The sequence below is a fragment of the Camelus dromedarius genome, chromosome 7 (genome assembly GCF_036321535.1).
Source record: "Camelus dromedarius isolate mCamDro1 chromosome 7, mCamDro1.pat, whole genome shotgun sequence".
Lineage (NCBI taxonomy): Eukaryota > Metazoa > Chordata > Mammalia > Artiodactyla > Camelidae > Camelus > Camelus dromedarius.
In genome coordinates, this window is record NC_087442.1 from 16,838,755 (window position 1) to 16,852,029 (window position 13,275).

A 13,275-nucleotide genomic window follows, 5' to 3' on the forward strand; every position below is an offset into this window, starting at 1 on the left:
AGTCTGGGTGTGTACCCCGTGCATCCAGTCAAGCCAGGTGTCTTGGGGGGGGTGGAGGTGGGGAGAAAAAGAGGGAGGACAAGGAAAATCTTGCCTCTGGTGGGGTTTCTGAGGGGCTGCCCTGTTCTCTTATCATTCTTATCACCCTAGTTTATAACAGTTATAAATTAAAATACAAATTTAGTTAAACAAGGTTAAAATAAAACATAAGAAGAGTGAAAATATTTAGAAAAGGCAAATTCATAGAGACAGAAAGTAGATTAGAGGTTACCACGGGCTGGGAGGGGCAGGTGGCTGGTTACTGCCTGATGGGTATGGAGTTTCTGTTTGAGCTGATGAAAAAGATTTTAAACAGGTAGTGGTGATGGTTACACAACATTGTGAATATAATTAATACCTTTAAATTGTACACTTAAAATAGTTAAAATGGCAACATTTTTGTTATTTTTTAACCACAATAAAAAAGTCACTAAGAAAAAGAAAAATATAAGAACAGTGAAATCCAATGCTGAAGTTTCTTCCCATCTTTAAGCCCTTCTGGCTTCCTGTAATCAGACACACAAGGATTTTTTCCCTCTACTTTCACCATTTAACAATTCACATAATTTGGCAAATGATACCATGCCGTTTATTAGAGATAAAGGCACCACTTTATGGACCAGTAAATTGCTCAAATTCCCCGTTTGACTCATCATCACCATCATCATTTTTCTCTACCATTAGTCAGAATTCTGAATAATGATTTTCAAATATAATTTTATTTTATGATCTCTATCATGAGAACCCAGGGTGGTACTTGAATCAGCTTTTTAAAAGCTTTACTGGAAGTACTGACTATTCCAGAAATCAGCTGTACAGAAACAAATGGAGGATAAAGACATCCCTGAAACTGAGTTGTGAATATAGTGAGTTTTTCCTTATTTTGTAGAAACAATATTATTTACTCAGGGTTTTTTTTAGTCTTCCTGCTTTAGAAATGAATATTACTTATAGGAGAAAAAATAAAATAACTCTGTACTTTAATTGATATACCCATTTTCAATTAATGGTATGTCTAAAGATCTTGAGGGTTTATAATCACTCTGTACCCAAAGTTACTATTTTACACATGCATTAAATGAACATGTAATTAATCTCTCCTCCAGTTAAGGTTCACATTTCTAGGTCCAGGCTGACGGGCTGCTATACTCAGAACTGACAGACCTTGGGCTTATTACTTTCATTACTTTATTCCACTCTCATCGTTAAGAAGAAGAATTTAGAACTGCATTCTCAGTTACAAATTAGCAACATAAAAATTACTAAAGATAAAGCTATGTATTATTACTTCAAATGTTTGGCAGTCATTTTCAGTTTGCATTGACACAGGATTACCGCTTCTATGAAAACAATGCCATTGGCCATCAGATTTCTATTTGAACTGAAGCTGAACATGGAGATGGTCTAACCCAACTGAAGAGAACAGCTTGGCTCTGGAAGAGCATAAAATGTCCTAGAACATTATATATAGTTCATCGGGGGTTTGTTTTTTAGAAACGGGAGTTCAAGTGATTCCCTCTAATCAAATGAATGACTACTGGTGAAATTTAGAATGCAAAACTAAGGCTTCCTGTTTCCGGCCCAGTTTTCTAATGGCTCAGACAAAACTGACTCTCATAGAATCTTACTTATCTTTTATTTCAGTTTCTTACCTTTGATAGCTCAATTATATATAAAAATTATTCCAGTATACTAAAATTAGGGATTTTTGTTTCTAGGAATGCCATGAACATTTATGTAAGTGATGTAAGTCTCTATGCAGATATACCTAAACCACAGAGCTTAACATCAGAGTGACCCAGCTCAGAGCAGAGGCCAAAAGTGGAGAGGCAGCCGGGCCTGTGGCAGTGACCCTGCTGGGGCTCTGGGCCCTTCTCTGGGAGTCACAGCCTTCATTTTGCGATGATTATGACTGGGCGCTGCTCTCCTGCAGGGAACCCGTTAACACCTGCCCGCGCAGCCCTGAAACCCAGAGGGCCACTAGCTCTGCTCCTGCTCCTGCTCCGTTAGAGACGCTGTAAGAGCTTATTAATAAGGACTACGTTAATTAGAATTTTTAAATACTTGAATAATATCTGGGCTCCACAAAGTCACTTTATGTGCAGGTGTATCCTTAAGCCATCAACTGAAAAAAGTACCTTCCTCCCCAGATTAACTGTATAAATAAAATAAAGGGTTTGACTTCTTAAGAAAACACATTATTTTCCAAAATAGTAAACCTGCCAGAAAAGCAGAGATCTGTTGGGGCCGGAGGTTTGGTATATTAATTACAAACCCTCCCATGTACTTTTTAAAGCTGGGATTCTATTAGTCAATAACTGGATGGCCCAGTTTCAGTTATTAAATGTATCTGTGAGTGATAACACTTCTACAAATTCCGTAATTCATACTTTTCATTAAATCAGACAGGCCTAACCTAATTAGTCCAAATAAATGAAGTTTCAAGATACCCTTTAAAACAGGAGTCTATCTTCTTCTGCACACATTATCTGGTCTATTAATTTGCCAAACGGCAGCTGCATCCAACAGTTTGTGTTCCTGGTGGTGGCAGAATAAGAGAAGCCAGAGGGCAGGTCAAGCTCCAGAGCCACGATTCAGAGGCGCCTGGGGCATTGCTGATTGAGAACCACGCTCGCCTCAGGTACTCAGAGCTACTCAGGCTCGGGGGATCAACTCAAGTTTCCCCAAGCCCCTGAGGGGCTGATTTAAAAGCCAGAACACCCACTTACTAATTTACAGTGGGAGACAGGCTGGCTCAGGGATGGGGCAGGGTGCTCTTACAGAGGGGAGCCCCCCCAGGGACAAGCCCACCCCGGGGGACTAAATTAAACACCAGAGGTTGCTGGGCTAGCAAACAATGAAAGCAGCGGGAGCCAGATTTCCTCAAGAGAAACTTCCACGGAGCTACAGAGGCCTCAGGCACGCACAGCTTTCTAAAGAGTGCAGCCTGGCGCGGAGGAGGAGAGCAGTGCTGGGCGGTCACACCCGCTCCTCCCTGAGCGCTCCCTCTGCGGATGGAGCGTGGCCCCGCCCCTCCAGCTGTGCCTGCTTTCACTGCGCCCACTTTCCTCAGGCTCCTTCAGGGCACCTGTCCCCTAGGAGACATACCCAGAAGCAAGCCTCAGACATTACCCGTCAGTGGGTACCAGTTTCTCACTAACCTCATTCAGAATTCCAGGGGCACCTGCCCTGGGAGAAGTGTGCAGAGTTGCACAACAGCACAATTAGTGTGGACTCAGGTGAAACAATAACCTGGCCTCCTCCTGCCTGGCCAGGATGCGACCTGGCCAGCAAGATCCTGCTTGGGCAAAAGTATCGCAAAGGCTAAACCGCCCGTACACACAAAGCCGTGGAACATCTACACTTCCGCATGGCAGCAAGTCTCATATTAACATTCTACAACATGCCATGTGTTACTGCAGTTCAGCCCACTGTGGGAGCATTCTATTATTATTATTATTATTATTATTATTATTATTATTATTATTATTATTATTATTACTACTACTACTACTACTACTACTATTATTACTGTATGTAACATAAAATTTGCCATCTTAACCATTTTCAAGTGTACCCTTCAGTAGTGTTAAGCACATTCGCACTGTGTGCAACCAATCCCCAAAACTCTTCATCTTGCAATCCTAAAACTCCATCACCATTAAACAACACCCCCATTTCTCTCTCCCCAGTCCCTGGCGAGCATCCTTCTACTTTCTGTCTCTTTGAATCTGACTACTCTGGGTACCTCATGTAAGTGGAATCATACAGTCTATGTGTTTTTGTGGCTGGCTTACTTCACTTAGCAGGATGTTTTCAAGGTTTATCTATATTGTAGCAGGTGTCAGAATTTCCTTCTTTTTAAAGGCTGATAATATTCTCTTATATATATAAACCATATTTTGTTTATCCATTCATCTGTTGATGAACACTTTCGGCTATTGTGAATAATGCTGCTGTGAATGTGGGTGTACAAATACCCAAATATCTTTGCAAGACCCTGCTTTCAGTTCTTTCAGGCATATACCCAGAAGTGGAATCACCAGATCAGATGGTAATTCTATTTCTAATTTTTCTGAGGAACCACCATACTACTTTCCATAGCAGCTATACCATTTTACATTTTTACTTTCTCCACAACCTTGCCAACACTTATTTTCTATTTTTTTGTTTTGTTTTGCTTATTCATAGCAGCCACCTTAATGGGTGGTGAGGTGAATTTGGGTAGAAACTGCTAAATACATCTCAAAATACTCATGTACTAAAAATAAAATTCTAAGTTAGGGCTTTAGAATTCCTAGATTCCAAGGAGCTGCACTCAGATACCCCACGACATTTGCTGTGCATGATTTGTGAAGCAGCTGGGGAGCATTAAGTCCATCTGACAAGACAGCAAACTGAAGCTCAGAACAGCAAAGCAGCTTGTCTCCCAGGGGCAGCTGGACTGGGATCAGGCTCACATCCTCTGACCAGCGCTCTTCTGTTACACTCTGCAGTGCAACAGTTTGAGGACTATGGCAACATGAAGAAAGGGGAAAAGAATCTCTTGGATTAAAACAGTGCTGCTGAGCAGAAAACCACCTCAGCTCCCTAAGGGAGCCAAACTTCCCAAAGTCTGAGTTCTGAGCCATGGGGCTGACCTTTCTCTAAGCCTTCAAGGCACTGCCCAGCACGTCCTGGAAGGACAGTCCTCTGAGGCTCATTATGGTCACCGAGACAAGCAGAGGTACAGGTCCAGAGGGCTGACGGGTGTAGCTTGTTTGTGGGGACAATGGCACCAGAGGCAGTACAGGGATTAAAGAGTTAGAAGCAGCTTCAGCCTAGCTGATGAATCCCCACAGATTTGTTTTTCTTCCCATAGGGGGGAAAAATAGTTCTGGCACAAAAGGAATAGGATGGTACCTGCAGTTGGAGCCAAAGTCTTGGCAGTTTCCTCCGACAACCCTAGGTACTCTCGAATGAGCTCACTCAGCCTTTGGTAGGCGACATCCAGGTCATCTACGGTAAAGGAGATAATGTGCTTTAAAGCAACAGAATTACATTCAAATAGAGTCAACCCGTCATAATGGTTTTTTAGCTAGATCTAATTTTATGAATATTGTGGTAGGCAGAATTCTAAGACCCAATGGTACTTCACCCTTGTATAATCACCCCAGCTTGAGTGTGGGCAGAACCTGTGAACGTGATGGGCTATCACTCCTCTCCTGCAATTTTATTAGATTCAATGGCAAAGAGATATTTGTGAATGTAATTAAGATTACTTATCAGCTGCATTTGGGCTGATCAAAAAGGAGGTTATCTGGGTGGGCCTACTCTAATCACATGATCCCCATAAAAGGAGGTTTTTTTGGTTGCAGAAGACAGACCCTTGAAGCATGAGGAGGACTTGATAGCCTGAAGACAAAGAGGGCTGTGTGGATAGGACCTGGGAATAGCCTCCGAAAACTAAGGGTGACCCTTGGCCAACTGCCAGCAAGTAATCAGACACCTCAGTCCTACAACCACAAAAAACTGCATTCAGTCAACAATGAAGATGTACTCTGGAGCAGATTTTTTCCCCCAGTAACCTTACCCTTGCTGAAAGTTACTGACCTGCATTGATTACTGCATCAAAATATCCTGGGAAGTCCTGACTAATTTTAACATAAAGGTCCACTCTGGAGACAGCAAATTCAATCTCTACACGACTGAATAATCCTTTTCTCCTCAAGTAGCCCTCATATTTTTTCTTGTTCATGGGTACCACCAGGATATATCGAGGCTCAAAATAGGAATGTTTTAAACTTCTTACACCCTACACATTTAAAGAAAACATAATAAATTAGTAACAGGGACACAATTTAGAAGTCATTTAGGAGACATGAGACAATACAGGTATAATAAACAGTACTGTATTTTATTTGTATAAGTAGCTATTACTTTCCTACTAATATCTCAGGATTGCATTGCTTCTCTCTGTTCATCAAATATTACATTACCATTGGAAATACACCAATTCATTCTGCCCAGTTATCCTCTAATGAATCACTCTAATGAATCTGACTGTTACAAGAGAAAACTGCTAGATACAAATAGATACACTCACAGCAGTACTGCATCTTTATTACTGGAAAGTAATTTCAATTCCACATTTCAAAAGGCATCCTTGCAGTCCCAGGAGACAGAGATCTTAGCAGAGAGAAAGGCTCTTCTGTTACATCTTTGTCATCAACTTGGGCCCTTCCTATTTTGAAACCAGCAACCTGGTTGGCTACTTCCTATGACATCTCACAGCCTGTACCCAGGGCACAGGAAGGCCAACCTTGTGGTACCCTGGTAACTGGGAGCCACATAACCAGGGAAGCGGTTATCAGGTAGTGGTCTGTGGATCTGGAGGGTGGGGTCATGACTGCAGCTCTACAGCTACTGTGACTCCACGTAAATCCCTCAAACTCCCTGAGCATCAGTGTCCTCACCTGTAAAATGAAACTTATTCCAAATGGACTCTAAACATCTCATTCCTACCATCAACAATTTAATTTAGTGCTCAAAATCATTTTAAAAAAACCAGGGGGAAGAAATACAGACTCTTTAAAAACGGTTTCTAAAAGATTCAATGATAAAAACAGTTTGGTAAAATGGTTTATGTGTGAACCTGCCACTGTCCTGTGGGGACAGGGAACTGGTTCCGCACCCTGTAGGAAACAGATTTTCCTTTAAGTCACTTATATAAACAGAGGCTGTGCTCTAAAAAGAAAAAAGGGATAATTTAGTGAGGAAATAACTTAGAAAATAAATCCTGAGTGGCAGTTTTACTCCACAGTGTTTGGGCAATTTCCTGTTTTGTAATCTAACTCCTGTCATTTGAATTATTTATATCTTGCCTCCCTTAAGTTAATTACAAACTTAAAATCTCACACTTCTGTTTGCATTCCTCTTGGGCCTAGCAGCGTGCTGCCGGTCCCCTGCACCCCCTCCCCAGTCCCAAATGTACATATGCAAACTCACAAACACACATTAAAAATATATTGATTGGTCCGGAATAAAATAAAGTGAATAAATAAAATAAAGTGAAGTGGGTAAGAAAGAGAAAGAAAAATGCCACATGACATCATTTATATGAGAGGAATCTAAAAAATAATAATAATGAGGACACAAATGGACTAATTACTATTTTGATTTCTTGAATATGTGTAAGTACATTTGACTGTCCTTTATGATTGGATTACTGCATTCTGTTGATTCTTATTTTGTAGTTGGCTTTATTCCTTTGATAACTATGTAAGTTTAAAAGGCTAACAATCTAATCTGTTCTTAGAAATAATAATTAGTACATATATGTAAACTAAAAGACAATGTGTAGTATACTGTATATATGTATTTACATGCAATATAATGTGTATGTGCAGTCGAACTGTAATAATTCTACATAATAAAACTGCAAAAGGAGAAAAAAATTGATTGAATGAAAAGTACTCACTTCTATTTCCATATGAACACAGCTTGCTAAACCATCTCTTGCGATACCTTCTATGGTGTCCCGACTTAATCCATACTTGTGATTACCGTAATTAAAGGTTAGAATGAATTTCCCCTGAAATTTAAGAAGTACAAAGATTTTCATGTAACAGCTGCCATCATGGAATTTAATATAAATAAAAAAATTTGATGTTTTATTTTATATGATTTCATAAAAGTTATAAATATTAGCAATTTTATAAGGATGCCAATGCATTTATGAAACATAATAACAAGTTGTGATGGAGAAATTCATTCAGGAGTCTCAGCTGGCAAAACAAATTAGGTTTTTGGAAATAATCTGCTGACCAAATGTTTGAGCAGAGGGAAGGCCCTGAAGCTCATGGTAAACAGATCATTTGCTGGCTTCCCCATCCCCTGCCAAACCTACACTATAAACCTCCATTACTGAGAAGGCAAAACTAATACGTCACCCTCTGCCTCAGCCATTTCAGCTCTGCCAGCACACCAGGTCTCCCCCTGAAAAGCTTCCATTCTCAAAAGCCTTGCACTCGCAGATAAGCCTGCAGGCCATGGATTACAGGGATGTCCTAAAACCTTTGCAGCCTGAGATAAGCCATGAAAAACAGATCCATCCTGCTTTTCCTTACAAACATAGCTTTTTATTGAAACTACCCCAGATGTATTCAGCAGCACTGTGTGCCCTCCAGTCATTTGAAGTATAAATACTGCCTTTGCTCCTTATTCTGGAAGCCCAGTTCTTCCCAAAGCTGTATTACCATGCAAAAAAAAAAAAAAAAAGCAAGTAGAAACACACATCTCAAAATTGTCTGACTTTTTCTCTGAAGATACTATATTTACTGAACCACAAGGTTTGATCTAAACTGGAAGGCTGATGACAACAGAAGGAATAAAAATGTGGACATTCTTGGCAACCGTGACTCCTTACACACGTTGATTTTGAAATAAATAATGATGTGAAAACTCCCAAGGCTGAATCCCATCGATTGAAGCCCATCAAACAGCAGCACCGCCATTAGAAACAGTAAGAGTTCAGAGACTTTTATGCTACCCTGTGCCTCCTGGCCCCAGGTTTTCTGGAGATCTGTGGGGATGAGGGGGCGGGCTGTCTGTTGGAGGGGGTGTTGGAAGGCCAGGAGACATAGGGTGTCCCTCACAGGGGTGAGTCTTTGGGGGATGTGTCTGCTGCGAGTGATGAGGAAAAGCCACACACAACATAATCCAAAGAAATTTATGTCATGGATTCTGAAAGTTAAAATCTCAACAGTAAATATCCTTACTGTTTGACTTCCTCAGTGTCGTGTACTCTTTGTTCTTTCAAACACACACTGTGACTCCTTTCCTTTTAATATCTGTAGTCTATCTATTTGGTAACTAGGCATCTGACGCCCCCATAAGGTATGTATTCGATTTTGTTCACTGTGAGTCTGTTTTTGTAATGTCTATTTGAATCCCCTTTTCAGATATATACTACGAGTTTGTTTACTTGTGTGTACGAGGGTCTCCCTCTGTGGATCCCAAAAACATTTTCTGGAAGGATGTTCGGTTGGGAGGAATCTTGCATTGTTACTTGTGTATCTAAAAGAGGGCTTATTCAACGGATTTGTTAAGAATTGAGTTGAAGTGGTCCCCCAGCTCCTGGATAGTCCTTGCGTTGTTCCCTATGGATTTCTTAATAAATAGCAATAATCATTTTTCAGAAACCTCCAGATTTGTGGTCTTATTTCCACAAGAGAAGAAGAGACTCTGTAGGTAAGTGACTGTGTTTATGTCCTTAAAAGGGGCTCCTGTGTCTACGGGCACATGGGGTCGGGGATGATCTGTGTTGGGGGTGGGGGTGGAATGTATATGGAAGGGTGTGGGAGTTAGGTCTTCCTCTCACAGAGGGTAGGTGTGACTGTCCACAGCAGGTGAGCAGGGCTGTCTGTCAAGGTGGGGACTGTGATTTGGGAGGGGGACAGGCTGTCCGGGTGAGCGTTCCGTGGAGGGGGGTTCTGTGTACAGAAGGCTGAGTGTGTGGGCGTGACTGGTGAGGCTGACCATGTGTCTTGAGTTTCTCATCTCTAGGTTTGTCTCTGTTCATGAAACAGCCTCAAGCTTACTTTCAAGAAAAGAAGATCTGAAGCAAAATCCAAGTTGAAGATAAAGAACTTACAGTGAAGTAATATATGTTAGCAGAAGCAGTAAAAATGAGTACTTCTCAAACACACAAGAACTTTTGTGGAGGGAGTGAAAGTAGAAGACTAGATTTGGTACAGAAGTACAGTGATTTCCTTCTTAGACTAGGAACGGAACCAGACTTACTTGACCACAGATACGATAAGGAGTGAAACATCAGAGGAGCATGTGAGGCACTGAGGACAGATGAATTAACCAAGAGGAAAATGTCTCAGACTCTAACGAGAGAAATTAACATCAACTTTGGGAACTAGTTGTCTTTCAGCCCAGAGTCCTAGGAGGGTGCTTCTTACTAATGTCAAGATAACTCCTCAAATTTCTATTACGGCTTTTAGAAATATGAAGTCCCAGAGTACTCCTGATACTTTAGACTGAACTTCTAAAACACAGCCCTACGAGAGAAAATCATAAAGAATTTCCAAGAGGTTCTCTTGACAAGATTAGAGCGAAAATATCCTGGTGATTATAGGACTTTCTCGCTTGGGTTTCTCTGTGAATGCCAGAGAGAACGCGCAGCCCGTGTAACGCTGGCCGTTCCAAATTAAACTCGTGGCAACTACAGAGCCTCTGCTTTAAGTGCCCCAGAAGATCTAAGCTCGTGCACTGAGGTGTAAGCCAGCTCCATTTGGGGGGGAAGGGGCAGAGAAAGGATAGAAGGAGAGAGAAGAGAGGGGAGAGGGGAATGTAGCTATCAAAGCATCACTGGTTGGATGGTAATCTTTCAAAAGCAGAAATATAAACTCATCCTTAATCCAGTCTTTCAGTAGGCTTCAGGAAAAAACAAGAGTGGTGTAGGATTCATTTGGTGACAGAAAAGATGATAATATAAGCACAATAAAGGCCCACGGTGAAGAGAAAACAAAAGGCTTACAGATTCATCAGTAGCGATGAATATGAGATACTCTCGCTGTTTAACTGAAGTCATGGGTGGATATGTATTGACATTAGCATATACTTTTGGCAGATAAAATACACTAGGGTTGTGAGAATTCCCTTTGCATGTAAAGACCAAGAAAGAATGAATTTTTTTACAGGAAATGAACTCAAGAGACAAGGATGTCATGAATTATTACCAATAACTAGATTTATCAGGTTTCAGGGAAAAAAATCTTCAAATTGAGTAAGATTGCCCATAGCTAGTATGAAATGGACTAGGGCAGGGTAGTTAGCCTCACCTAGTAAAGACACAGACCTCAAAGAAATGAGGAATCCTCTCTGGTCTAATGGCAAGGGCTTCCACCTGCATTAGTGAACTGCCTGCCCTCCAGGACTCAGGACTTCACACACAGGTATGTCATGGTGGGAGGTTAAGGCTGTGGACGTGTCCAGGGCAGACCAACTAAACGGGGTATACCAGGGTGAAATGGAGCTTAGGGTTGCAACAGTCAGAAAGCACCAGTGATGGCAAACAGAGGGAGTGGTCTCTGGACAGAACAATCCAACCCCCTGAAGTGCTCAGTTCACAAGCTTGGTGCATCCCAGCAGGTCTGTGAGAACTGTCTGTTGTGAGTAAAATCCAATCAAGAAGAGAAGCACCTGATCAATACAGATCTAAAGAACTTTTCGTAGTGTCCTTCCTCCCAGCTTCTTAATATGTCTGTTTATTTAGTTTCACTGGAAATTTACAATATTTTCTCCAAGGTCATAAAATCAAGCAGCATGTGAACAATGATGTATTAAATGCTTAAGGAAAAAGTAACTCAGTAAGAACACATCTCTCATGAAAAAACAAATATAATTGTTCTCTTTCTTATTACTATTTCCTAATATTTCTACCAGAGAACACGTCTTTCTTGTGCGATAAAAATTGAGAACTTTCTTACCATGTTGAACATTTCATCAAAAACTTCTTGAGAGATGAAATGATAGTCAACTCGATCTCCTTCTCCAAAGTAAGGTGGTCTTGTGGTGTGAAAGGGCCTGAAAACATAAAGCAGGTAACCTCCTCATCCAGTTCCATTAACTTGAAATTCAAAATGGAAAAAGTTTTGGTCTAGACTATGTTTTAAAAAAAAATTAAAATTGATCCGCAAATCATAAATCATAAGTAACATAACTGTGAAAACCCTGAAGTTTTACAGTGCTCAGCTGCATTCACTTGCTATATTCTACGGGGATTAGACAAATTCCGGATTATAGACACCAAACTTTCACTCTGTTCTTTATCACCTCCTGAACCACCTCCTCTGATACCACATCATAATACTTTAAGATATAACAATATTTATTATCCACAGGCTTTTCACCCCACTGTTTTCATGCTGTCTCTGATATACGGGCACTTTCTGTGTGCTTCCCTCCCCATTCCTCCGCCTGGCTGACTCACTTGTCTTTCAGGACTCAGTTTAAGCATCACTTCCCTAAAACGCCTTTCCTGACTCCCTGTCGCTGAATTTCACACCTCCTCTTCATCTTTCCAGAGCCTCAGTGCCTACCGCCATCTGCCTCCCAGCCCCTGTTCAGGATCCCATCTCCTCCGCAGCCTGAGGGCAGGGATGAGCTCATTCCGCTGTCCCGGCACAATATCAATACTGTGCATGAACCTCCCATGGGAATCCAGGACCCCAGTGCCGAATGGAATTCTCAGCCCAGCCAGAGAGGCCTTTCTGCTCGCCCTCTGAAACAGCATCCCCACTCCATCCTGCCACACCCCCAAGTACTCTCCATCACCAAAACTACCTTCTTCTATCTGTTTTTTTCCTATCTTCCCCAGCAGGACGTGCGAATCATGAGGGGAGGACTTCATCTTGCTCATCTCATCTGCCACTGCATCCCCAATGTCTGGCATTTATTAAATATTTGCAGCATGAATGAATTAATGAAACATGAAATGGATGTGATGAACTCCATTTTAAGATGACTACAAATGTGACTTGTCTGAGACCAGGCCAGGATCAGTCCCAGACCCAGAAGTGCAGGCATCCCAGCTAGGCCAGGACTCTTGATTTTATACCATTCTGACCTCCCAATGTTAAGTTCTGGGAATGCAAACTGATCTTTAGATTATCCTACGGTTTTAAAATAAGAGATGCAAGCAGTTAGACACATGATATGCTACTTCATTTACTCCTCACAGAAAACCATGAGGTAGGTGTTACTGTTTTTATTTTATAGAGGATAAAACTGAGGCAGAGCAGTTATAAGTAATGTGAGTAAGAAACAACAGGATCCTGCAACTCTCTGAAGCCAGAGCTACATAGATAGCATGAAAAAAAAAAAAAAAAAAAAAAGGAAGAAAGAAACAACAGGTTGACACCAAAGTCAAGTCCTTTCAGCATCACACTAAGAGGGTAAAGTCGCAACCTCAAAATCCTCTCCATTACAAAGTCAAAGACAAATGGATTTTCATAGCTCATACCACTGTTCCTCTTCCATTATAATCAAGAACTAACTATCCTATAAATTCGAAGGTCTTAACATTACATTTAAATTGTATACTCAGGAAAGAGAGCACATTCTAAGAGAAGAATGTCAAAACACATGACATTTGTTGTGCTGTTTGGGTACACTGGCATTTCTCCACACCCCTTGGCAGGGACTTGAGACCCTCTGTCTACAGGACAGATAACTCAGTAACTT

At 41.2% G+C, this 13,275-nt stretch overlaps 1 protein-coding gene across 2 annotated transcripts in view; it reads right to left on the reverse strand.

The window, feature by feature from the left end:
• The window catches only part of LRGUK (leucine rich repeats and guanylate kinase domain containing), a 101,144-nt gene that overhangs the window by 38,241 nt on the left and 49,628 nt on the right, over nucleotides 1-13,275 (reverse strand). For both annotated transcript variants that reach the window (XM_010975678.3, XM_064487347.1), the window contains exons 12-15: nucleotides 11,520-11,616; nucleotides 7,499-7,612; nucleotides 5,632-5,833; nucleotides 4,942-5,037 (exon numbers count right to left, since the gene is read on the reverse strand). In XM_010975678.3, coding sequence (XP_010973980.2) covers nucleotides 4,942-5,037; nucleotides 5,632-5,833; nucleotides 7,499-7,612; nucleotides 11,520-11,616 — 509 coding nt within the window. The remainder of the gene's footprint in view (nucleotides 1-4,941; nucleotides 5,038-5,631; nucleotides 5,834-7,498; nucleotides 7,613-11,519; nucleotides 11,617-13,275) is intronic.